This window comes from Scyliorhinus canicula, chromosome 16 (genome assembly GCF_902713615.1).
Source record: "Scyliorhinus canicula chromosome 16, sScyCan1.1, whole genome shotgun sequence".
Taxonomy (NCBI): Eukaryota; Metazoa; Chordata; class Chondrichthyes; order Carcharhiniformes; family Scyliorhinidae; genus Scyliorhinus; species Scyliorhinus canicula.
The window spans coordinates 25,575,431-25,602,745 of NC_052161.1; the positions used below are offsets into that span (position 1 = coordinate 25,575,431).

Here is a 27,315-nt window from a genome sequence, read left to right on the forward strand (position 1 = left end):
CTCACGGTAGCATGGTGGTTAGCATCAATGCTTCACAGCTCCAGGGTCCCAGGTTCGATTCCCGGCTGGGTCACTGTCTGTGTGGAGTCTGCACGTCCTCCCTGTGTGTGCGTGGGTTTCCTCCGGGTGCTCCGGTTTCCTCCCACAGTCCAAAGATGTGCGGGTTAGGTGGATTGGCCATGCTAAATTGCCCGTAGTGTAAGGTTAATGGGGGGATTGTTGGGTTACGGGTATACGGGTTATGTGGGTTTAAAGTAGGGTGATCATTGCTCGGCACAACATCGAGGGCCGAAGGGCCTGTTCTGTGCTGTACTGTTCTCTCTCTCTAAACCCGAGGCTGGTTTAGCACAGTGGGCTAAACAGCTGGCTTGTAATGCAGAACAATGCCAGCAGCCCGGGTTCAATTCCCGTACTGGCCTTCCTGAACAGGCATCGGAATGTGGTGACTAGGGGCCTTTCACAGTAACTTCATTGAAGCCTGCTTGTGACAATAAGCGATTATTATTATTGTGTGCAGATTTTTCTCCTTATTTAAGGAATGTTGTAAATATGTTGGAGGTAGTTCAGTGGAGGTTTACTGAATTGATACCTGGAATGAAGGGGCTGTCTTATGAGGAAATATGAGACAGACTGGACTTGTTTCCACTGGAGTTTTGAAGAGTGAGGAGTGACTTGATTGAAGTCTGTAAGATCCTGAATGGGTCTCAACAAGAGGAACGTGGAAAGGATGCTTCCTTTTGTGGGTGAGCCCAGAACTAGGGGGCACTGCTTTGAAATTTGGGATCACCCTTTTAGAACAGAGATGAGGAGAATTTTGTTCACCTCAGTGGGTTGAGTGACTTTGGAGCTCTGCCTCAGAAGGCGGTGGAGGTGGGGCCATTGTTTCTTGATAGGCAAGGAGATCAAAGATTATCGGGGGTTGATGGAAATGTAGAACTTGGAACACAAACACCAGCCATGATCTTGTCGAAGGGCAGACCAGGCTCAAGGGGCCGAATGGCCTACTTCTGTTCTGGTTTCATATACTTGTATGAATATTACTTTTCAACTACAAGCCTGAATTTTATCCAGGTCTTGCTGCATGCAGGCACAGACTGCTCAGTGTCTGAGGAGTCACAAATGGTTCTGTACAACGTGCAGTCATCAGAGCACATCCCTACTTCTGACATGTGTTGGAGGGAACGTCGTTGATGAAACAATGAAGATGGTTGGGCCTAAGACACTATTCTGAGGAAGTCCTGCACTGATGTAATGATGCTGACATAATTGGCCTCTAACAACCATAACCACCTTCCTCTGTTGTTGGAAGATTCCAGCAGAAGGTTTTGCTGCTGATTTCTGCTGACATCAATTCCTCTTGGGTTCCTGAGTTCAATGCTGCCTTGTTGTTCAGAGTAGTCACTCTCACCACACCTCTGTTTTATCCACGAGCAGACCAAGGCTGCAATGACGTCCGGAGCCATGTGGCCCCACAGGAACCCAAATTGAGCATTGGTGAGCAGACTGCTGAGTCAGTGGTATCTGATAGCAATAGTGACGCTCCTTTCATCACCTTGCTGCTGACTGAGAGTAGTTTGATGGGGTGGTCATTGGCCAGATTGGCTTTCTCCTGCCTTTTTGTGGACAGGACGTAACTGGGCAATTTTTCACATAAAAGCCAGCAATGCAGTTGCTTGGCTAGGGGAGTGGCAAGTTCTGGAACACAAGTCTTCAGTACTATTTCCAGAATTTTGTCAGGGCCCAGAGACTCTGCAGTCTCCAGTGCCTTCAGCCATTTCTTGATATGACATGGACTGAATGGAATTGACTAAAGATTGGCAGGTGTAATGCTGAGCACCTCTGGCTGAAGGTGGTTGCAGATGTTTCAGCCTTGTCTTTTGGAATGATGTGCTGGGGTCCCCCATCATTGAGACTGTGGAATCTCCCCCATTAGTTGTTTAATTGTCCACCACCATTTGTGACTGGATGTGGCAGGACCAAAGAGCTTTGATCTGATTTTTCATTGTGCAATTGCTGAGCTCTGTCTGTCGAATGCTGCTTCCTCATGCTGTTAGTCCTGTGTTGTAGCTTTACTCAGTTGACATCTGAGTTTTAGAATCGTAGAATCATAGAATTTACTGTGCAGAAGGAGGCCATTCGGCCCATCGAGTCTGCACCGGCCCTTGGAAAGAGCACCCTACCCAAGCCCATGCCTCCACACTATCCCCTTAACCCAGTAACTCCACCCAACACTAAGGGCAATTTAGCATGGCCAATCCACCTAACCTAATACGTCTTTGGACTGTGGGAGGAAACTGGAGCACCCGGAGGAAACCCACGCAGACACAGAGAGAACGTGCAGACTCTGCACAAAGTATGACCCAGCGGGGAATTGAACCTGGGACCCTGGCGCTGTGAAGTGAATTGCTAGCCACTTGTGCTGCCGTGCTGCTCATTATGTCAGAAGTGACTAAGGAAACGGTAACAAAGATGATTGTCAGATTGAAAACTCATCAAAAAAGTCACACAATTGTGGTGTTCTTTGTGATTCTGTTATCAGGATGGATGTGGAGTGTTCACAAAGACCACAGAAGTTAAGTTCATTAACAAAGCTATCACTTATTTACACTACTTATTAAAGCTCGACCACTTACTCCTACAGTAAACAATAATCTACACTCTACTAATACTAGCCTCTACATTCTATCTATAACTGTACTGTACACTCTCTTCCTGCTCCTCTCCAGCCTTATCCCAGAAGCCTGTGAGTCAGTGCTTTATATAGTTCTGCATCTAGCTCCATCTAGTGGTTAATAATGATATGACATTAACCCTTTATGTTCTGAACATTTCACATAATGTCACAACAATTTAAATTACTCATATTGGAGATGGGATTTATTGAGATTTAATCAAAGCTAAATTAATTTGAATGTGAGAACTTTAACATCAGCGCCAATATTTCAATGAACCGAAAATGGAGAAGTAAATAAAACGTATAAACAAAGGTAGAGGTAGCCGATGTTGCTGAAATATAACATTATTTTCAGCTTTTATAAATGGTCCACGCCACAAACTTCTGGCCCCAGCTATCCTCTCCAGCCCTCTCCCTGGAAACTGTCTTGAGGCTGACCCAGACTGTTTGCAACCTTGTCAGATCGAACAATGAGACAAACCTCCAACCGCATTTCTGCACCATCCCTGAGACTATTGAGTTCCATCTATGTAACATTGCTTGACTGCGCCCTGCCTTAGTTTCATCTGCTATTGAAATCCTCATCCATGCCATTGTTACCTCCAAACTTGACAATTGCAAACATTTCTGCTTGGTTTCCACGTTCTGCTCTCTGTAAATTTGACGCAAAAATGTCAAAGCCCTTTGGTCCATGACCTTACTCGCACCAATTCCAAGTCATAGAAACATAGAAAATAGCTGCAAGAGTAGGCCATTCAGCCCTTCAAGCCTGCTTCGCCATTCAACATGATCATGTCTAATTCTCTATGTCAATGCCATCCTCCAGCACTCTCCTCTGTGGTGATATGCCTATGGGCTCTGTCATAGATGGATGGTGTGCGACCTCCAACCAGCAGGTGGCAATACAGACACCCCATGAGGTCTGTAGACCGAGGTCATGTGACCTGTGACTCCCATATAAGGGGAGACACATCCGGTACCAAGAGTTGAAGATTGAGAGGGTAATGAGACATACATGTGAATGGTCAGTGCTAGGTGCAAGTTCCAGAGGAGTAGTTAGCAGACTCTATGACAACGTGCTCTGTATCAGGTTGCTATCTTACCACACAAGACTCAATAAAAGATTCTGATTTGGACAAATCAAAGTGTTTTGTGGATTCCTTTGTAAAGTTCAAAGGACCAAACACAACATTCCCATTCACCCATCACCCCTATGCTCACTGACCTATAATGGCTCCCGATTATTTTCAAATCTCTCTGTGTGCTCTGTGCTGGAAGTCAAAGAGTGAAAAATGTACCCTCTGATATAAACAGATTAAGAAAAACAACATGCGCATTTATATACAGGTAGATTTTCCTTTCTCCGAAGCCCACGGGACTGATTGCCTTTCGGATTCCAGACAATTTTGGTTTTCAGGTGCCACATGTAAACCTACACAACAATGGCCTAAACCTGGGCTAACTATAGTCATAAGGCAAATAAAGTGGCTGGAAAAGTATCACTGAATAATACAATCGCCTATTGACACATTCACCACAAAAATTGCAAGGTAGCTCACGGTAATCAGAAGTACTTCAATAACATATGTAAATTCAGTACTTTTTACAAAAAGTTTTTAGCGTACCCAATTATTCTTTTTCCAATGAAGGGGCAATTTAGCGTGGCCAATCCACCGAACCTGCACATCTTTGGGTTGTGGGGGGTGAAACCCACACAGATACAGGGAGAATGTGCAAACTCCACACGGACAGTGACCCAGGGCGGGATTCGAACCTGGGACCTCAGAGCCGTAGGCTGCAGTGCTAACCACTGTGCCACGTGCCACCCAAAATTAAGTACTTTTAATGAGCAATGATTCTTGTACAGCCAAAGCTAGAAGGCATATTCGCCCAACAATATCTCGCAAACAATGACTATTGGTAGTGGCCAATGAAGGAATGTTGATCAGGAGACGAGGAGAACTTTTACCAGTGGTGCTTTGGGACCAGCAGTAGGAGAGATCATGCCATCATGCTACCAGGCAGATTGCCCTGTATGGGTTGGTGATGGGTAGGGGTGTGTCTCTCCTTAATGAGCCCCCCCCCCAAGGATTTACTCCCCCACCCTCAGGTTGCCCTCCCCCCAGGGCCTCCTCAAACCCCGTCCCCCATCCTCCTCTCCTGGGCCTGCCATTTTGGTCCCCATTGAAGCCCTCAAACATACCTAAATCCTGATCCACACTGCACACCACTGTCCTGAAGTACTGGAGAGCTGCTGGCCTCTGACTGGGGCGGGATTGGGGGGGGGGGGGGGGGAACAATAATTTTCTTCCTGACCTGCTGATCCAGGATGACTGTAGTCCTGCCTCCAGCCTATTAGTAGCCAATTGGCTATCAAATGGCTGCAGGGCAGCTAATATTTCCCATGGTGGGCCACTGGCCATTTAGCCAGAGGGGATGGGAATCCGGCACCTTGTATAATTCAACCCTGTGCTCTGAAGTTGTGTTTGAACCCACAAACTTCGGACTAAGCACTGCTGCCTCACAGCACAGCCCCAGGGATTCTATGAAGACAGAAGGGGGCTACAATGAAAAAAGATCAGCTCAAGCATCACATGGCAAAACCGCCACAAAAGTCTGATGATTCATGGCAATTTATTGCCCATGCATCTGCAGAGATTTCAAATCATGTTGTTCAGAAATTGCTAAGGAATATAGTGTGAAGGGTTCCATCAGTTTGAGCCCAGCTTGATCTCGAAATGGACCACAACTGCTCATGGCACTGGTTATGGTTCTGTTTATAAAATCTTTGGAAGATGGTCATTCGCACATACAAGAAATTGAGATTAGATTCGAGTCTCCTTAACTTTAAACATAATTCAAAAGGCCCTTGAGTGGATTGGGCGGAATGCATAATCAAACAAGTTGCCTCCAATCTTTTGGAAAGAGCAGGCTGGATACGTCAAGTGATCTTATCTCTTTGGAGTTTTTCCTTGTGTTTTTATTGTATAGCTCATAGTTTAAAATATGAATTTCCCATTTGGAACAAAACTAGAATAAACTTTATGCTTAAATTTGCAGCTGGAGAGGAGGAATACATCTATATGAACAAAGTTCTGCTTGGAGAAACAACTGCAACTGAGAAGAAAGCATTAGAGAAAGGTAAATAGACCATTGGAATGTGTTTCACCGTGAAAAAAGGCTTACATATTTACAGTTTGCAATTTAAGGGCCCAATTCAACCAAAAGGTTTCTAAGCGCCATTTTGACGCCGCACCTGGACTGGTTTAGCGACCATTGAGGGGCTAGCACCGGAGCCACGTGTAATACTGTACAACCAATTCCAATGAAAGATGGTGTCTGATTTTCTGGGTCCGTGATTGATACTCGGGAGGCTGACAAGCTGCAGCCGCATTTACAGACTTCACTCCCCACGCACCCTCCTCCCAGCCAACAAGATGGCACTGGTTGTGCTGGAGCACGCCCATCCCGTTGAGGGGTTGGCTGGGGCCAGAGGGCACCTAGGGCCGTGGCCTGGCGGGACACCCATACGACTTGTGACACTAAGGTCACTGTGGGCTGTTAGCGGCACGTGCAGTTACATGGCTGCCTTGCCGGCTGCAGCAATGGTGTTCAGTGCCCATCCACCCCGATCCTGGCTACGCGCCACCACCCAGCCCTGACAGATGCCTCCCAGCCAATAACACAACTATCAGCATACAAAGGCGATGTCAGACACTTTCCGTACTCCCTCTTTCCCCCTCAGCAGTCTTGCCGTATGTTCCACGATTTTTAAAAGTGAACCGCACCATCGGAATTTCCCCCCGGTGGAGGCAGAGGGCCCAGAGAATACCAGGTCCGGCCCATTAATGATATGCAAACGGCGTTTACGGTAGATGCGGAGTGGAACGCATTGCCGCCACTGTCGAGGCACCGGAGAATTTTGCTTTGGCAGGAACCCAGCACCTACCACGATTTCTGCTTCAAAACTGATTCTCCGCCCAATTCCTTTCCTAATTTCGGCATTGGAAGATGGAGAATCCCACCTGATTCAACTCGACTCGCATTGTATAAATGAGCTGATTGGAGGACGCATGGCCGAGGCCGCAGATAGCCCTGTTTTGTACACTGGGGGTCTCCGCTCGCCGGAACACCCCAGTGAAGCAAGAGATCAGGACGACATTTAAAAATGGCGTTCTGATATCTGAGGCCCGACAACACAATCCCTGACCTCCCTCCCAGCCCAAAAGCCCAGGCCCACCCCAACACCCACACCAGGCACCCCCAGCCCGATGGCACACACACAAAATGCCACCTTGCCAGTTCCACCTGAACACCTTTGCCGTGCCAGGATGATACCAAGGTGTCACTGCCAAGGTGCCAGGCTGCCAGGGTGTCCAGGTGGCACTGCCACAGTGTCAAGCTGACACCAGCAGTGCCAGAGCACCACCCTGTCCAAAGGGCATGCAGCTGGGGATCTTCGGTTCCCTGGGTGCCATTCCATCTGGTCCCCATTTATATATTTTTTTTTTCAAAAAATATACTTTATTCATAAAATTTCTAATAATCTTTACAGAACATTTCAAATTGTCTTGACTGTACATTTCCATCTGAGTTACATTCATTTGTCTTTCTTCAATTCAATTGGGATAACGTTACACACGTATCCTACTTTAAGTTACAGTTCTTTCTTAAATATTTACATTGCTTTGTTTCTTTCATACATTGTGGTATTGAAGACCCGGACCGAGGGGCTTTACACTGTTACCAACCCCTTGGTGTACATTTGCTGGTAAGACCTTACACAGTGGTCTTTCCCCATTGCGCCTTGGCGGCAGCTGCCCCAAGCTTGAGTGCGTCCCTCAGCACGTAGTCCTGGACCTTGGAATGTGCCAGTCTGCAACACTCGGTCGAGGACAATTCTTTGCACTGGAAGATCAGCAAGTTTCGGGCAGACCAAAGAGCGTCTTTCACCGAGTTGATGACCTTCCAGCAGCAGTTGATATTTGTCTCGGTGTGTGTCCCTGGAAACAGTCCGTAGAGCACAGAGTCCTGTGTTACTGAGCTGCTCGGGATGAACCTTGACAGATACCACTGCATCTCACTCCAGACCTTCTTTGCAAAGGCACATTCCGCAAGGAGGTGTGTGACTGTCTCATTTCCCCCACAGCCACTCCGAGGGCAGAGTGCAACGGTGCTGAGCCTTCGGGTGTACATGAAAAATCTGACAGGGAGGGCCCTTCTCACCACCAGCCAAGCTGGGTCTTGGTGCTTGTTTGAAAGTTCTGGTGATGAGGCGTTCTGCCAGATGACTCTGACAGTCTGCTCAGGGAACCATCCAACGTCCTCCACAGTCTCCTTTTCTCTGAGGGCCTCGAGGACATTACATGCTGACCACTGCTTCATTGCTTTGTGGTCAAAGGTGTTTTGCTTCAAAAATGTTTCCACGAAGGACAGGTGGTACGGCACGGTCCAACTACTTGGAGCGTTCCGCGGCAATGAGGCCAGGCCCATCCTCCGTAACACCGGGGACAGGTAGAACCTCAGTATGTAGTGACACTTGGTGTTTGCATACCCGGGGTCTACACACAGCTTGATGCAGCTTCACACAAAGGTGGCCATCAGGATGAGGGCGGCGTTGGGTACGTTCCTCCCTCCTTTTTCTAGAGGCTTGTACACTATGTCTCTTCGGACCCGGTCCATCTTGGATCTCCAAATGAATTTGAAGATGGCCCGGGTGACTGCTGCGGCGTAGGTCCGAGTGATGGGCCAGACCTGCGCCACGTACAGTAACACCGAGAGTACCCATTTATATGGGCCAGTGCAGAATGGCATGCACACAAGGACTCTGAGGCAAAGGGGACGAATCCCAAAGCCTCAGGTACCTCGTGAATCTGCACATTAGAGTGAGACTAGCTGTCTCTAATATGCAGATTTGCCAAAAAGTGATCCTGCCCACATGGGCGGGATTCACATCGCACCGTCTTGCAAGATCGCATTGGATCTAGCGAGTCATTGCGAGCCGGGTAGATCCCTGGAGCAGGGTCTCCTGGTTTTCATTGACCACTCTGTGCCGTGGCGAGCTGCTCTTCCAGTGCAGCGTGGCCATTGGATCGCGTCCTTAGAAATGTTTTCATCACTGGGGCGCTGAATTCGTCAGCCAAAGCTGCTCAGAGATTGGGCTGCCATTTTGAAAGGGTGTCCAGATTTCTAAGTGAGCTTGAGGATTCCCCCACACACCCCACTCATTTGTAATGTCATCTCCCCCCCCCCCCCCCCCCCCCACTTCCGCACACATATGCATTACCTCACCTCCCCCTCCCCCACCAAGTAAGGACACCCCGCTATGGAGTTGCTGAGGCCCCACCTTTTCGGGCCGCCCATCCCCATCTTTGGCCCCCCCCATCTTTCAGGAGCCCAGCCGTTAGCCCCCCTCAGGCCGAAACAGTTGGCAGTGCCAACCTGGCAACCTGACAATGCCCCTGCCTGCAGCCTGTTGGCGCCAAGGTTCCCAGGTGCCACAGGGAGAGCCAGGGTGCCACACTGCCCTGTCCCCTACCACTAAGGTTCACTTCAATTTGTATATCTGGACATTGAGAGCCAGATCCAGATCACAAGGTTCGGATGAAACTTGCAAAATGTCTTGAGCATCGTGAATCTCGCGAGATCCAACAGCCTCGTCCCAACACTAATTTGGGTGCGAGGAGGCCATTAAATTGCACCATTAAACTCTGCAAGACCTAATACAGGCATCCTGATTGGACAATGACGACGTGATTTAGTTAATTAGACCATCGCGATACAAGTCTTTGGCTCTTGCCAAGCCATTCTGAAGTATTACACATGTGGATAAATGAGGTGCATCTCGACAGGCAGCGAACGCCAGAAAGCTTTCTGCAAACTCAGAAATGTGATAATAGTTTTCTGTAAGTTCCAGATGCCTGGATAAATAAAATTTAAGATACAATTATTAGGAAGTGTATTTGTCCACAGATGTTCAGGAACACAATTGAAGAAATGTATACATTTCCAGTGTCTTTTTGTTGTTTAAGAAAGTGAAGTCATGACTCTTTTTTTCTTGGTGACATTTAGCAAATTGTAATTTATATTAGTTTAGTCCATTTGTCATATGGATCAATTGATAGCAGTGTTTTGCTCACCATTACAAAGCTGTGTGTCCAAACCGCGCACCAAGTTTTGAGCCCATAGTATGCGGTGTCTTGTTGAGGGAGTGCCGTGTTGAGGGAGTGCCGTGCTGTGGGAGTGCCGCGCTTTGGGAGTGTCACACTTTTGGTCGGCAACGCTGAGAGAGTGCCGTGTTGAAGGCATGCCGTGCTAAGGGAATGCCATGCTGTGGGAGAGCAGTGCTGAGGGAGTACAGTGCTGAGAGAGTGCCCTCTTTTGGGAGGGCTGTGTGGAGGGAATGCAGTGCTGAGGGAATGCAGTGCTGATGGAGGGCAAGTGCTGAGGGAGTGCAGCGCTGAGGGAGTGCTGTGCTGAGGGAGGGCAGTGCTGAGGCTGGGAAATGCTGAGGGAGGGCAGTGTTCAAGCAATGTCATGCTATTAGAAGTACTTTTCTTCAGAATACTTTTTGTTTGCAAAAATATACTTCATTTGTAAAACATCTTCCACAAACCAATGGTTAGCCTTGCTTCATTCATCTTCTACACTCTAGGTACTGTAATCACAATGTTTACAAACAGCAACCACATCAAAGAGATTTAAGTGCTGTCAATTTTCAGCGTGAAGGGGATGCACTGGAATGCAAGTAACCCCTTTTGATGTGGTTGATGTTTGTAAACATTGTGATTACAGCACTTGTGGTGGAGAAGATGACTGAAGCAAGGCTAACCATTGGTTTGTGGAAGCTGTGAATCACAGCACACTACCAGAAATTAATGAATGGCTTGCCGCTAATAGATCTGAGGGGTTTAAACACAGGTCATAGCTGTTCTCTTTCTAGGAACGACATGCGGTGCTTCAAGGTGAGAGTTACCACTGTAATTTGTTTTCACTACTCCATCTGTACTGCTCTCTAGTTTTGACAGAGAGGGTCCTTTTAGTTCCCACTATGGGGATCCCTTTAGTTACGTGGTCTCTGGGGCTGGAGGGGGGGTCCCTTTAGTAGGGTGTTCCTTTGGGGGGTCTCCCTATTTGGTGGATCCCTGGGGTGGGGGTTTGGCCGGATCACCCCTGTACTTGGGGGAAGGGGGACACCCAGAAAATTCAGTATCTCTTGCCATGCATAAATTTGCAGGGCAAGGAATATTGAATTTCTTTCTGATGGTGGCACAGTAGCACAGTGGTTAGCACTGTTGCTTCACAGTGCCTGGGATCCAGGTTTGATTCCCAGTTTGGGTCACTGTCTGCGGAGTCTGCAGATTAGAGTGAGACTAGCTGTCTCTAATATGCAGATTTGCCAAAAAGTGATCCTGCCCACTTTTTACTGGGCAGTTTAGTTGCACGGCACTGTTACTATATGGTTCATTGGCTCTAGATAAATGGACATGGAGGGGTCGAATTGGCATAGAGGGTATGAAGAGCCATGAGTGTGAGGCATGATCTGGCTCTGAGTTGGTCTGGAGGGGTCATGCAAGGGGCATAGGATAGCACAGTGGCACAGTGGTTAGCACTGCTGCCTCACAGCACCAGGGACCGGGGTTCTATTCAGCCTTGGATGGCTGGTGGAGTCTGCACGTTCTCCCCCTGTCTACGTGGGTTTCCTACGGGTGTTTTGGTTTCCTACCACAGTCCAAAGATGTGCAGGTTAGGTGGATCGGCCATGATAAAATTGTCCCAAAATGTCCATAAATGTGCAGGTCACCTGGGGTGACAGGGATAGGGCGGGGGAGTGGGCTTAGGTAGAGGGCTCTTTCAGAGGGTCGGTGCAGACTCAAATAGCCTCCTTCTGCACTGTAGGCACTCTATGGAGGGATGGGGGGGTGCATGGGAAGACCTTTTCAACTGACCTTTCAAAAGGTTCCTGTGTACAGGTTATGGTTCACAACTCCTTTACGTGGCCTTGAACCAAGTCATCCAGAAGTTGGGTGGACGCAACAAAAATTACTGAGAGGTAGGAGATCACTACCCTGCAATGGAGCAGACCAGGTTGAGGGTACTGAATTGCTACCTGCACCCATATCATTGCCAGTGAAAATTGGAGGCGTCGGGATTGGGGGTGGGAATGCCAGAATCAGGTCCCGCCCGCCATTTTTAAATGGCCCTGGGGTTGTTGTGACTCCACGCAAATTCTTAGTCCCTATTGGGGGTACTGTTTTAAAAATCACTGGCATTCCACTTATGCCTCTTTCGGATATACCATTCATTAAGCTTAACTTATAATTTACTGATCATTCTTTTTCTGTGCTCGGCCCCAAGAAGTATATACGTGGTCAATATATAATCCTGCTTTCATTGGCAGTCAAAGCCCAGCTTTTTGCAAAGGCTTTCATCTTCATTCAGCAAGCAGATGTTTTGGCGCTGACTAAGAAATGTTTGCGTCATGTGGCTACAGTCTCTTCCTTTTGCAGTATCATTAAAGCCAGGCCAGCAACCACTTTCTGGAACTCTGTCATTCTGGTTTAATTGCGTAAATTATTTATGCCAGGATGACTCTCAGAAAACCTGAACAATGACACTGCTCCAGCTGCACACCCATCCACTGGGTCACGATGAGAACCATTCGGACGATTGTTGCGGTTGTTTCATGGAAAACAGTGCTGATCAAATCAACCCTATTTACCTCCAAGGGAACAGAAGCGAGGCAGACAGCCATCAACCTCATAGCTGCCGCCAAAGGACTGCCTTTTCTGCCAGGAAGAAATCTTCACCAAGTTAGTTATAAAGTGACACACCTCTTCAAAGGCATTGCAGGTGGAACCAGGAGCACGTTGGAGGCAGTCGGTGTCGGCTGGAGTGCTGAAAACACAACCAACATTTTATTTTCAAAGCCCACTATTGCAGACCAGAGGTTTCTCCGTGCAGGATCGGGACTCAGGAACGTGTTGGCACAGTTGTAATGCTGCCTGTGAAGCAAAGCCTTGGAGGGTTCAAGCTCCAGCAGGCAATCAGACTGTCATTAACTCACTGGGAAGTATCACTTTGCTGCCACTGTCTTTCTGTTGGATATAGCATGTGATGACATGTGACACCATAACATATGACAACATACAGTATTCGTCAGGCGCGATCTAACCTATTTGGAACAGTGTCCCGTAGCAAGCGCGTTTAGTCATGTGTTTCCCAACACTCGCAATGCCGAGAAACACCACGCTATCTTTTTCAGCTCTGTTTCCAGCTGGGAATGCCCCGTTGAGGCCGGACCTCATCCTGTTTCCTGCACTTAAGAACCTCCGCTCACCGGAACTCCTCAGTGCAGGAGGAGATCGGGACACCATTTTTAAATGCGAGTGCCAGGCTGGCAGTGCCAAGGTGCCCAGATGGCACCTGGTGTCACGAGGGTGCCACCCTGCCCAAAGGGAAAACACCTGGAGACCTCCAATCCCCTGCGAGACCTCCACATGTTTGTTCCGTCTGGTCCCCATTTGTGGAGACTAGCACGGAACGGCACTCACCCGAGATCTCCGAGGCAAAGGGGTTAGATCCCAACACCTGGGGTAGATCAGGGGAGAGCACATTAGAGTGAGATGCTGTCTTGCTCTAAAATGCAGATTTGCAAAATACTGATCCTGCCCACATTGGGCAGGATTCAGAACATTACGCCCCGAGTGATCGTGTTAGATCTCGTGAGGCTGTGCGAGCCGGGTAGACCGCGGAAGAGGGATCTCACAGTATCTACCGGCCATGCCTTTTGGGCGCAACGCGGCCGGGTAGATTGTGTCCATCATATCAAGTACAGAATAAACGACCTATCACCAGCTCTGTGCTCTCCAAGTTAACAGCACAGTGCTTCCATTAAATAAAAAATATAAATGAGATATGCAGCCACATTATTTATTCCGATTAATTATCGAGGATTTGTTAGTCCCACCTTTTAATTGCTTGAGGTAAAGTAGTTCTTTTGGTAAGAGATTTATAATTCTACTAGAACATTAATACTTATAGAGGTCTGAACATATTGCAACATAATTGATTTTTTATTCCCCCTCATTTACTCATATTGGCGGCTTACTGTAACCACTAATTACAACTTTAGCCTCCAACATATAACTTAGATGATCAGAACAAAGTTCCATGTTTATACTGACAAACACAAGACTTAATTTGCTGTGAAATACATGGCTCAGATGAGAATCTTCCTCAGAATTTGAACTAGTTATCTGCGTACCATTGTGTTTCCCAAAACGACAAACAAAATTTTATGCCGTCGTCTGAAAATAGGTGAAAATCTAGGACAATCTAGCTCAGGAGTCCCTTCTTTGCATTCACCAGAGTAACACTGAGCAACATAAATTCCGTTCCCAAAGCAAAATATTGCGGATGCTGGAAATCTGAAACACAAACAGAAAATGCCAGAAATGCTGATTAGTAAAAGAAACGATGGCGACATGAAGAGAAACATTTTTATGCAGTGAATAGTTAGGAACTGGAATGCCTTGCCCAAGAGTGTGGTGGAGGCAGAGTCAATCATGGCTTTCAAAAGAGAACTGGACAATTATTGAAAGAGAAATGATTTGTAGGGCCACAGGGGAAAAGCCAGGGTAGTGGGACAAGGGAGTTCTTCTTGCAGAGAGCCAGTATGGGCAGGATGTCTCTTTTTGTGCTCTAATCATTCTATGGTTCTATGATACGTTGGCAGGACAGGTAGCATATGTGGAGAGACAAACAAAGTTAACAGGCTGAATTTCTGGGGGTTTGTAATCCTGCCACCAGGGCTGAAAGCAGGAGGTGACCATTCTCAGGGAGTTGGTGGGACCCGGAGGCCTCATGCTGCTGACCCAATCAGAGAGCTGACAGCTTAGCCTCAGCAACGCCATCACAAGAGGTGGCAATTGCTGAGGCTGCATCACCAGGGGCTGGACGCCACAATGGTGGGGCGCCCAACTAAGAGAGCTGAAGTTGGTTAGGGGACTTTGAGACCAGGTAGGTGGACCTCAGCGATCGGGGAGGGGGCGCACTCATGGTGCACTGGCTGCACCTTTATCATCAGGGGCATGGATTGCCCATCGAGGAGCACTCTCTGCCCTTTACAGAACATGTTGAAAGGTTGCCAGGGTTACCAGGCGGTCTCCGCACATGGGCTTGGGCCCTTCTGTCATGGGCTAAAGTGCCCATGGTGGTGGCGTATAATTGGCCACTTTAGTGAATCAGTTGGCTGTTTGTCGGGCGACCACGTTGCTAAAGTTCCCGTCATGGCGGGAAGACGTCAGGCTCCCATCCTGGCGACTTCCTCACCATATTGCCAGACAGCCACCACAGGATTGGGAAAATTCAGCCCAACGTTAAAACTGATGACCTTTCATTGGAATTCCTTTCTATTTAGTTGCTGGTTAACAAAAAACCTTGTTTTACTGACTTCTATAAAATGCCAATGATGTGTAAAGTTGGCAGTTATAATTTGCCTATACTTAATAGTATGACATCATCAACTGGTGACAAAGGTTAACAGTTGTTAAAAAATAAATGACCGTCTTCAGCCAAAGGAAAGTATGAATTCTTGCAGAAAAAAAATCTGTGGAGTTATTTAATCGAATGGGTGACATTACCATTAACGCTCTGCCCTGCCACCTTCAGGAATTAGGTTCAAATCTGATTTTAATAGATTGAATGAAGCTTTCCAATTTCTGCTGGTCACAAAGGGCCTACGTGGATTGAGTCTGGACTTTGTCAACTCAGTTATTATGGGTGTTGGCACACCGCACACAATTAGCACTCAATAAGCAATTACTTTCAGAGAGAGCAGGATTATTGAAAAATGAAATGAAATGAAAATCGCTTATTGTCACAAGTAGGCTTCAAATGAAGTTACTGTGAAAAGCCCCTCGTCGCCACATTCCGGCGCCTGTTCGGGGAGACTGGTACGGGAATTGAACCGTGCTGCTGGCCTGCCTCGGTCTGCTTTCAAAGCCAGCGATTTAGCCCAGTGTGCTAAACCAGCCCCTTATTGGTGTGGGAAATGGGAATGTCACGCCAAGCCAGCAGAGAATGAGTGCGCTTTTGAGAGCAGAACAAAAGTAAATTGTTGGAATTGGGTAGAGGGAGATTCGCAGCCATACCTGACCTGAGAGTGTTGCGAGCTTGTTAGCAAATGGAGAAATCTCTGTTTCTCAGCGGCAGCATTCCTCACATTGATAATAATAATCTTTATTGTCACAAGTAGGCTTACATTAATACTGCAATGAAGTTACTGTGAAAAGCCCCTAGTCGCCATATTCCGGCACCTGTTGGGGTGCGCAGAGGGAGAATTCAGAATGTCCAAATTACCGAACAGCACGTCTTTCGGGGCTTGAGGGAGGAAACCGGAGCACCCGGAGGAAACCCCATTCAGACACGAGGAGAACGTGCAGACTCCGCACAGACAGTGATCCAAGCGGGAATTGAACCTGGGACCCTAGTGCTGTGAAGCAACAGTGATAAACACTGTGCTACCGTGCTGCCCTGTTAGCCTAATTAGCCTGATTAGCCTAATGTTATATTTTCAAACAAACGGCACTGGGTTTGGGACAGTGTTGAATTCATATATACACTTAAATCATTTTGAGTTTCATCTTTAACACTAAATGTTCACAATTTGCCAACGTTGTCTCAGTGACAGCGACCCTTGGCTCTCAGTCAGAACACAATCCAGGCCAATACGCCAGTGCGCTACTGAAGGAGAGCTGCATTGTCGGAGGTGCCAACATTTGTATGAGACATTAGACCGAGGCCCAATCTTCCCTCTCAGGTGGAAGCAGAAGTTCCCATTGCATTATTTGTACAGGGGCAGGGGGTTAACTTGCTGTTTTGGACAATATTGACCTCCCAATTGTCAGTTTTCCATCGTTACCCAATATGGCTGCTTCTTGTGTTTAACGTAGTTGGAATAAAGATTATCTGGCCTTTATCTCTTTGCTGCTTGTGGGAAATTGCTGCACTCATTTTGACTATATTCCAGCAGTGAGCACATTTCAAAAGGACTTAATTGGTTCAGGCATTCTGAGGTATCCTGAGGACATGCAAGGTGATATATAAATGCACGTTTTTTTCCTTCTCTTTCTTATCCTCATGTTCTGTTGAAAAAATTAAATTCTGCGATCCTCCAAAGGACATCCAGGCACATGACCCATTTTGATTGGCGCAGCTCTGACCAATACTTTTGAGAAAATTCCTGGTGTCAATTCCTGAAAATTAGCTTTATCTTTGCTCCATTTGGCAGCTACAGAATAGTAACTGCGGCGCTCTGGAGGGAGTATACTAAAACTGTAATCACACTCCAGGGAAAGCCAGCAATCCCATTTTGTGACACACATGAAGCAAAGCTCAAACTTTTTTTTCAATATAAATTTAGAGTACCCCATTCATTATTTCCAATTAAGGGGCAATTTAGCGTGGCCAATCCACCTACCCTGCACATCTTTGGGTTGTGGGGGCGAAACCAACACAGACACGGGGAGAATGTGCAAACTCCACTTGGACAGTGACCCAGAGATGGGATTGAACCTGGGACCTCGGCGGCGTGAGGCAGCAGTGCTAACCACTGCGCCGTCATGCTGCCCTCAAAGCTCAAAGTTAACGATTCCCAAATTATTCCTCATCACTGGAATTGGGGCAGTTCACGTGGGGTGGGTTTTCATTTTAGATCCTGACTCATCTTCTGAAATTCTGAAGGAGGGTCTTCATCTGAAATCTAAACATGTTATGTTCTCTCCACAGATACTAGCTAGAATGCTGTTCGTTACCTGCATGGTTCCTTTTGTTTCAGACTTACAGCATCTCATATATTCTGCTTTATTTTACTGGAACTGAAGCAGTAAGTTGAGAATCAGATAACAGGTAGTTAACATGGAAAATGTGGCCATAAAAAACATTAATTATGTCCTGGGGATTCCCAAATCGATGACCTGCTACCAAAGCCCATCACAGATAAGGACATACGCAATATAACATTGTTACAGCACGGGAGACATTTGGCCTGCCAAGCCTGTGGCAGCCCTCTGCAAAGCAACACACGTTGCCCCAGAAGACCTGCTATTTATTTTCCTCTTCATGTGCTTTTCCAATCTACTTCGGCATGGTGGCACAGTGGTTAGCACTGTTGCCTCACAGCATCAAGGGCCCGGGTTCAATTCCAGCCTCGGGCGACGGTCTGTGTGGAGTTTGCATTTCCTTCGGGTGCTCCGGTTCCCTCCCACAATCCAAAGATATGCCGGTTAGGTGGATTGACCATGCTAAATTGCACCTCAGTGTAGGTTAGGTTAGAGGGTAATTAGGATAGGGTGAGGGGGTGGGCTTGGGTTGAGTGCTATTTCGGAGGGTCAGTGCAAACTCAATGGGCTGAATGGCCTCCTCTGCACTGTAGGGATTCTACGATTCTGAAAGCCACAGTTAAATCTGTCTCCCCTGCTCTTCCAAGCTGTGCATTCCAGTCGTTCTGCAAGAAAACTATTCCCCATGCCGCCTTTGCATCTTTTGCCAACGCATATCATTCTAATTATGTCAATATTTTTATTTCAACTGATGGGTTGTGGTTGCATTTGCAGGCTGAGGAACTTAATCAGATGTTTTGTCGTTAAAGTTTGCCAATTGCTGTAAGTTGAGTATGTTGGAGGACCTATTGTGATTCTACAGAGTGCTGGGATGGGGAACCCTGCCTGAGTTCATTCACACCTTCAACCTTCATCATGTTAAAGTTCTTGCGGATTGGCGGCTCACGCGATGTGAGCGGGGGAACGGCTGCATTTTTGCAAACTCGGGTCCCACTCGACTTTCAATCCTTTATTTTATCCAAATGCATATTCCATAATTATCTGTTTTGGGAGGATGCATGTCTTGCGCTGTGTCCCAGGATGACCCTGATTGGAGTTTGTTGGTGGGAAAGCACGTTAAATCAGAGAGAACCCTCCTGTTTGATTGGGACGGTTGGTGATGGCAGGGGTGGGGGCCGGCTTGCAGTGGTGGTACGGCTGGTGAGCGGGCTGACGCCTTGGCTGTGCCGAACGTATCGGGATCCTGGCCGCCATTGTGAATGATAACCCCCGCCGACTGCCGAGGCCTCAGGCCGTGCGGCTGAAGGTTATTGCTAATAGGGAATTGCCAATTATGGATAACTGAGCACTTCACACAACCCAAGTGGATTCCCGTGGGTGGGCAGGCCTTGTCGCACACGGGAGTCATTGCCTGGCATCCCTATAAGACCATGATGCCTGGACACTGTGCCTGAAAACTGCACGAAGCAACACCACACACGCAACAGTCAACATCTGAACACACAGGGATGGGACACAGCTCCCGGGACATGCCCACGGCCGGAGGGTGCGTGAGTGCCACTGGGAGGGGATCAGCGGCAGGTCCAGATTGCGTTGTGAGCATGTGTCCGGGGTACAGGGTCTGGGGTCCGATGAGAGGGGCTCGCTGCGGCTGGGTGTTCCGCGTGGGGGGGAGGAAGGGGGGTAGATCATTAGAGGAATGGAGGGTCCTGGGGTGGGAACCACGACTGTTTGTCAGTCTAACATTCTCTCCCAATGCCTTACAGATGTTGAACGCTATGACAGGAATATTGGACCCAGAACTTGCTGGTAGTCCAGGCGGCCAGACACCGGAGATGGTGGCAGCAGCATCAGCGTCTTCAGATGCTCAAGGCAGCGGACCATGTGCCGGATCCCGCCCCACACCCTGAGGATCTGGCTGCCCATCAGGCCAGGGAGGGACCCTGAGGGGGAGCCCCACGAAGGCTCAGGCTGGTGGGTCCTGGCATGTACTGGGAGTCTTGAGGGTATTGACTCCTTTGCCTCAGAGCATGCTGGTCTAGGCCTAGTCTGGTGCTGCGGTTAATATCCTGTCGCCCTCTTATGCTTAAGACATCCCTTCTCGAAGGCACTTAGTTGGAACATCCTGAAAGACTGAGGTTTTTTGATGTGCTTGAAATCCTTGGTTTATTGATACCTAAGTGCACAAGGGTGTGAGGTTGAGCTAGGCCATCCTGTACTGTGGTTACACCCACTGCCCCTCCCCTTATGATTGGGGCTTTCCTTTACATGAATGAGCAGCTTTTTCTCTTCTGCATCATTAGGGGTGGGTCTGCACTGGAGGAATAGGGACTTATGGTTGATTCTTGGTCCTCTCATATCTTGAGAACTTTTGCTCTCCCTTTTGTAACCTGTCTTGTTTAATGCGCTGGGAAGCACTGACTACACTGACCATAACCCAAATTTACAGCTGCTGGTCCTCTCTGTATAAGTATGTGGAATGATGATTGTTCTGTACTGTGCCTGAGGTTGGGATTATGTGACGTTGTGTGGCATCTGTAAAACATGCTTCTGGAATTGGGGTTCTCACATATTTTCTTTTTTTTTCTATTTCTGTTATGGTGGGGTATAAGAATCCGTGATTGGCTCCTGCAGGGGTACATATGTGCCTGCCAATCAGAGGGAGGGGGTTACAGTATGTCATTGGTACCTCTGGTGTTGCTGGAGTTGAGGGAGATATGTTCTGGTGTGCGCCCCATCGCGGCGCAAAGCATTTATCCTGAACTCTCATGGCCGCCGTGAGCGATCGCTGTGTAAGACGTTGTGCACCATTTTACCATATTTCCATGGCCTTATCCTTCTCTTCCTTGTTCTATGGTGGTGCGCATGGAGTCACCGAATGGAATGATTATACTGAACCAATTATATTGCCGTTTTCCTGTATCCCTCTGCTCCATGTATGTTGAGACTGTATTCTGTGCTGAGCTGTGCCATTCCTGTGGTTTTGTTGCGCTATTTGTTAAAATAAAGAGTTTAATAAAAATCCTTTAAAGAAGAATTCTTGTGGATTAAGCAGTGACTAGTGCAGCTGTCTTTGGCCTGGCTAGCGTGGTGCAGCCCTCATCCTATTGAATCTTCCCAGGATATGGTTTGGTTTTGTACATGCAGTGAACTCTCAGTGAACATGCAGTGAACCTTGCGGGTTGGGAATTAAACCTTAGATTTTGGTGGTTAAATCATTTCTGGAATGGAGTAAAGATGTCCACGAGGCAGCGATTTTCCAATATATCTGTAGCCCTGCTATTGGAGAGAAAAGTCTTCATAGGAAGGCTGCCCTCTTTGGCAGAACTTACTTACAAATGGCGAGTTGGAGGTGGGTGGGAGTGCATGGGAGGAGGTGGTGGTTCATATCTGTGCTGCTTCCAGTATGCTGCAGATCAGGCTGAAAATGTGGAAAGAGTTTAAATCTGCCAGCAAATTAACCGAAGTGAGTCTATCTATGGTGAAAATGCCCACTCAAACTACCTTATAACCTTTAGAATGCAAACCATGTGTGTCCATTTTTGGCAGGCTTGATTTGCAGAAGCAGTTTATGCTTATAATTGGGATTGATAGAATTTCACTAGTCAAAGGATTAATAGTTACAGAACCAAGGAGGGTAGATAAATTCAGGCCATGGCCTAAGTGAGTGACGGAATAGTCCTGAGGGGGTGAACAGACTACTATCATTCCTATATTCTTAACTCTTGCTCTACTGATGTGCTTAAAGGTACTTGGAACTAAATCTAACTCCAACATAAATGTACCTAGAATTTTGGCATACTGCATGATGGGAACTTAGATGTCACTTCATATGTTCTTGGCACTTGCAGCTTCTCCGCTGATTGGGGAAGTGTCAGAAAACAGAAGGGATTAGGCAGATATAGGAGAACAACTATAATCTAAAGATGCCAGTTCCCTTTGAAGTGATCATAATGGAGAAGTCAGAGTGAAGGGGAGTTTCCCTCCAAGCTTCCATCTATTCTCACGTTACTTCTTCTCACTTCACTTGTTTATGAATTCACTCATAACCAATTTGATCACTGTCTCCCAGGCAAACTCTCAATCCTAATATCATGTGGCACAATAGGAGTAATTTTCAATTGCATTGTTTGGGACAGCCCAGCAGAGTGGCACGAGATGAAAATCGAACAGTTTCTGCAACAGGTGGCTAATCCAATATATTCTCAAGTAGAGTTTTGGAAAGGAAATCAATTTTTGTTTGTCTTCTCTCGTGACGGATGTTAAACTTGAAGCAGTCCCAATTAACCTTGCCAAAGAAGAGGGCAGCGCCCAATGTGATTCATTCTTCAATGTACCAACACCGTCATAAATGCCTCTATGGCAGTGAGTTTCAGGAGGAACCGTGATTGAAACACTGAGCATGAGCGAGGAAGAGCAAGTGAAGCAATTGCGGATAATCCTTCAGCTGGAAACACAGTTTAGAGCCTTTCTCGGCCATAGAGCCGAAAGATTGGGACCTCGGAACGTCTGCTACAGAGTGTCAATGTATTAGGCAGTCATTGATGTCTATAATAAGTATCCCACAGAGGGCATACATCAATGCAGTTGTGCATGAAGGCACTGCAGTGTACCTAGGACCGTTTGGCAACTCCAGGGCCATTTCAGTGGGTCCCCCATGACAGCAAGCCCAGTTGTGGTAATTCTCATCAATCAATGCTGTCTGGATCCTTTTACTGGTAAAAAAAACCTAGCAGTTCTGATTTCAACATCCATCAGAATAGCAATGAGAGAGTCACTGTGCAGAATTTCACTACCTCAATGATTGCCAGTAGTTTATTTCACTGTAAATCACTGACATGCTGAGAGAATAGCTGGAGTTAGGAGCACAGGAGGCATGGATGAGACTGTGATCTCTGAGATTGATGGTATGTTTTATTACTTGCCTCCGCCCCACCCCCCCCCCCACCCATCCTCCTCAACCTGCGAACAGAACCAGCTAGCCTCCAAAATGGCCGTCAGTCACTTACTCCTGCCAGCTGGAGCACCTAAACTAACCCCAAGGTAGGAAGGTATGGACAGCATTAGCACCAACAGGCAGCTAAACACATTGAGCACACACGCATTTGCAAGAATATAAACTGGATTTACTGTTGCTGTCTTCTTTTCGTTATGCAGTAAAACGTGAGATACGGTGAATGGAGTACTTTTAGTGTGATTTCCATTACTAAGGTAACACTGGCCTGCCAAAGGGCGACTGGACCCTAAGTCTTCCAACCCGATGTATTGATGCACCTTGAGGTGGACCGAACATTGATGCTATAGGATCACACTGTGCTGTATTCCTCAGCCTGGAGGTCAGACCTGCCACGAGGCCTACCACCACCAGCAGAAGGGTAGCAACCTGCAGCTTTGTGTCAGGCCTTGAATATCACTAGCCAGAAGCTCCTGACTGCACCTGCAGTTCCTCGGGGAAGGTTCATAGTTGATGTCCTCCGGCACTGGGTTGCCGAATCACCTAGAATATAAAAGGAGAGGTGGTGTGACTCGGAATGCTTTTTCTTGGCCTACGTCAGCTGCAGGAAGAAATCAACCCTATCCCCACTGTCTCAGGAAATGCCATGGCAACGAAGATGAGGGCCTTGGAAAGAGGCAGGAAAATCAGGCCTAATGGAACTGTGTTTATTCTAGCAGGGCAAAATATCAGCAGACCACTAACAGCAGCAGAGTTGCAAACTGGCATTATGTTGTAACCGAGGAACAATTTGAACTTTATTTGTCCAGTGGGGCTGGTTTAGGTAGGGGCTGGTTTAGCACACTGGGCTAAATCGCTGGCTTTTAAAGCAGACCAAGGTAGACCAGCAGCACGGTTCAATTCCCGTACCAGCCTCCCCGAACAGGCGCCGGAATGTGGCGACTAGGGGCTTTTCACAGTAACTTCATTGAAGCCCACTTGTGACAATAAGCCATTTTCATTTTCATTTAATTTCAGTGCAAAACGGGCCATTAAAATCGCTCAGGACACTGAAACCCACCCTGGAGTGAACAGCAGTTAATCACCTGCAATATTAACCTGCTCCACTGGGTGGGTGACAAGGAGCCCTGTCCAAAGCTGGAGGGATCACCAGTTTAACTAATATATTAGCGTGTCCCGATAACGTCATCAGGACAGGATTGCAGCTTTCACTTAGCAGCTTGAGATGACCCAGCTCTGAAGCAGGTCAGAATGAGAAGAAGCTCAAAAGGTTTGATTTTCTGGCCCTTTCAGCTGGCGGGATCTTCTGGTCCCGCCGAAGGTGACCCCCCCCCCCCCCCCCCATAAATGGCGCAGACATTGGCAGGACCGGAAATCCCACTGGCAGCCAATAGTGAGCCACTTCCGCTGTCAGAAAACACACTGTGGAGGAGCCGGAAAACCCCACCCTAAGTTTGAACTTGTTTTAAACTTTGAGGTTACAGGGAGCAGCAGCACTTCTTCTGGCTCTACATGGAACGTTTGAGCCTCTCAACAACAACTTGTATCTATGTAGTTGCCATGAATGTAATGAAAAAAGACATTTTATCAGAGCTTTACAAAACAAGATATGGCACTTTGCCCAGTACAATCTCAAACCCCACCAATTTCCTACTCTATTCTCGAATGTGGAGCCCCTGACAAGACAGCACGAAGGTCGTAACCGCCACTTATCCGCTGAACTGCGCAATATTCTGACTGGATTTAAAATACTCAAGCCCTCATTTGTGGAGCTGCAGGCATGTGTCTACACACAATCCTCCACACCTTCCAAGGGCTGGTCTGGAAATTTACCGATCCTGCTGAATTTAATGCAGAACCTCATTATATTTGTGTTCTTCCATTTGTCCCCCAGCAATACGGCAGCTGGCTCTCTGCTGGGCGGGAAAACCAGGGGCAGGAGTCCACCGCTGAGACGCTGAGGGTGGCAGGAAGTCAGTTATGATCTTGGAAAAGGTTACAGATTGGGGGCTGGAGCTCGCTCAGGGTGGGAGAGGATGGCGGAAGATAGGAGCGATTATATATAGAAGAGAGGCCAACAGCTTCCTATGCGTCAGTAGTGGATGGTTGGGGAGGTAGGGGGGGTTACACTCTCTCTTCTCCAGGTCTGCAAAGAGTACTATAAAAATCCCCCAGATCCCACCTTCCTTCCTGAATTTCCTGAGCCTTGTGGAACGCAGAAGGCAACTGTTAAATATAAATTAGGTTCCCAGTTGTGTTATGGGAGCCTGATTTTAAAAATATTAATGAAGGGGCATGTATCGAAACTTGCCAATGTGAAAACAGCAACAGATTGTTCTGCAGAAAGTTGGGGATATGGTTCTTTGCTTATTGGGTTTCATCATGACACTAATCTTCTTCTGCACTGTAATGGAAGAGTTAACATCGAGGCTGGAAAGTGGCAATGTCAAACAGGAAGCCTCAAGACATTTTAAGTATAATAAAGGACATTGCCTTTCTTTATAATCCCGGCATTATAATTCAGTATTCTAGTCATGGTTTCGCTCTATCCTAGGTCACAGCATGATACTTTCTACAATGTGTCCAACTTAATCAGATTCAGCCTTCAACAGTTAGCTCAGTAAGTGCCGTATTTTGTGAACCACCTCAATCTTTAAAATAACCTTTCAACCTATTAATTTTTCAAACAAGTTTTGTTGGATTTCTAGAACTCTTCTCCACTTAAAAAAAATTCACACTCTTTGCATTTATTAATTATTTTCTTTTTTCATCTGTATAAGCTCATCTCAAGGTGAACTTGTATAGAAATGTTGATCTACTTGGTTGGGTTGGAAGTTGATTGTCACATGTACCAAAGTACAGTGAAAACTATTTTTCTACAGCCAAGGGAACATACACAGTAGGAAAAAAGAATAATCGACAAAGTACATTGACAAATAGTACATCGACAAATAGTGATTGGTTACAGTGCGGAACAAGGGGCAAAACAAAACAAATACATGAGCAAGAGCAGCATAGGGCATCGTGAATAGTGTTCTTACACTGAACAGATCAGTCCGAGGGAGAGTCGTTCAGGAGTCTAGTAGCTGTGGGGAAGAAGCTGTTCCTATGTCTGGATGTGCGGGTCTTCAGACTTCTGTATCTTCTGTCTGATGGAAGGGTCTGGAAGAGGGCAAAGCCTGGGTGGGAGGGGTCTCTGACAATGCTGTCTGCCTTCCTGAGGCAGTGGGATGTGCAGACAGAATCAATGGGAGGGTGGAAAGCTTGTGTGATGCATGGGGCTGAGTTCACCACACTGCAGTTTCATGCGATCTTGTGCCGAGCAGTTGCCATACCAAGTGTCAGCTTCTGAGTATCAAAATAGAAATTTTGGTGCTTCTTCACCTCTGCCATCCATTTCAACCATAAGGATTTTTCTTCGGAACCATTTCTATTTTTTAAAACGCATTTTATTCCAACTTGTATCAAAATAGGTTACAGCAAATAAGCACCCCAGGAAACATTCTTCCCAACAATCAACTGTGCAGTTTGTACAGATTTTCATCCTTTTTCACCTCCCCATCACCCAACCCCTCCCACTCCCCTGTGACCAACTCCTCAAACACGGTCACAAACATCCCCCACCTTTTCTCAAACTCCCCTGCTGAGCCCCTTAACTCATACTTTATCTCGAACATCAGGAAGTCGTACAGGTCACCCAACCATGCTGCTGCCTCCGGTGGCGATGCCGACCGCCACTCCAGCAAAATTTAGCGCCGTGCAATCAGAGATGCGAAGGCCATGACACTAGCCTTCCTCCTCTCCATAAGCTCCGGCTTCTCTGAAATCCCAAATATCACCACCAAAGGGTCCGGGTCCACTCCCTCCTCCACTATCCTGGCTAAGACCACAAGCGCTCCCGCCCAGAATCTTCCCAATTTTTCACAACCCCAAAACATGTGCGCATGATTTGCTGGCCCCTGAATATCTACTCGGAGCCATTGGCAATGCTGCCGTTACCATAGCCCTCAAACTAGACCCCTTACAAGATTCCTCCTCCATCCTAACCCACTCTACCCCTTCTCGTTCCCACCACTGCCGCACCTTGTTCACATTCGCCGCCCAATAATAATGAAGCAAGTTTGGCAACGCCAACCGCCCCCCCCCCCCCCCCCCCCCCCCCTCCTGCAGCCTCTGCCTCTGTAGCAGGGTCCTCCCCATCCTCGGCACCTTCCCCACCCATACAAAGTCAGAGATGATTGTGTCCACCTACCGAAAAAAGACCTTTGGTATAAAGATCGGGAGAGCCCGAAAGATAAACAAGAACCTCGGCAGAACATTCATTTTCACCACTTATACCCTCACCGCCGATGTTAAGTGCAGTGTATCCCACCTCTTAAGATCCTCCCTGGCCTCCTCCACCAGCCTCGTTAAGTTCCACTTATGAAGCCCCGTCCATTCCCTCGATACCTGAATCCCCAAGTACCTAAACCTACCCCTCGCTACCGTAAATGGCATTCCCCCCTAAATTAGCCCATTGTGCCAGCTCATTCACAGCTTCAGAACCATTTCTAGAGAAATTTCAGAAATCCTTGAGGTAAATTGTATGACTGATTTCTTTGTTTGCTTTCCCCAGGCTTGGATCATGGCGATATTCCCAATGGAATAGAATTTAAAAAGATCACCCCTGCACCTCAGAAGAGCTTGCCTCAGCTCCCACCCACTAAAGTTGTAAGTTTTGAAGTTATATTCTTGTGATTTTTCCCTGTATTTCTGGAACGTGCTCGGGTGGCATACTGCTAATCAGCCGTGCAGCGTTGCCTAATTTGTTACATATACCTCATCAAAGTGCAACACCCACAGAG

The 27,315-nt window shown here is 47.3% G+C and overlaps 1 protein-coding gene across 4 annotated transcripts in view; it reads left to right on the forward strand.

Annotated features, from left to right (window-relative positions):
• Nucleotides 1-27,315, forward strand: part of afap1l2 (actin filament associated protein 1-like 2) — a 251,042-nt gene that overhangs the window by 129,209 nt on the left and 94,518 nt on the right. For all 4 annotated transcript variants that reach the window (XM_038822031.1, XM_038822029.1, XM_038822030.1 and 1 more), the window contains exons 3-4: nt 5,735-5,815; nt 27,087-27,181. In XM_038822031.1, coding sequence (XP_038677959.1) covers nt 5,735-5,815; nt 27,087-27,181 — 176 coding nt within the window. The remainder of the gene's footprint in view (nt 1-5,734; nt 5,816-27,086; nt 27,182-27,315) is intronic.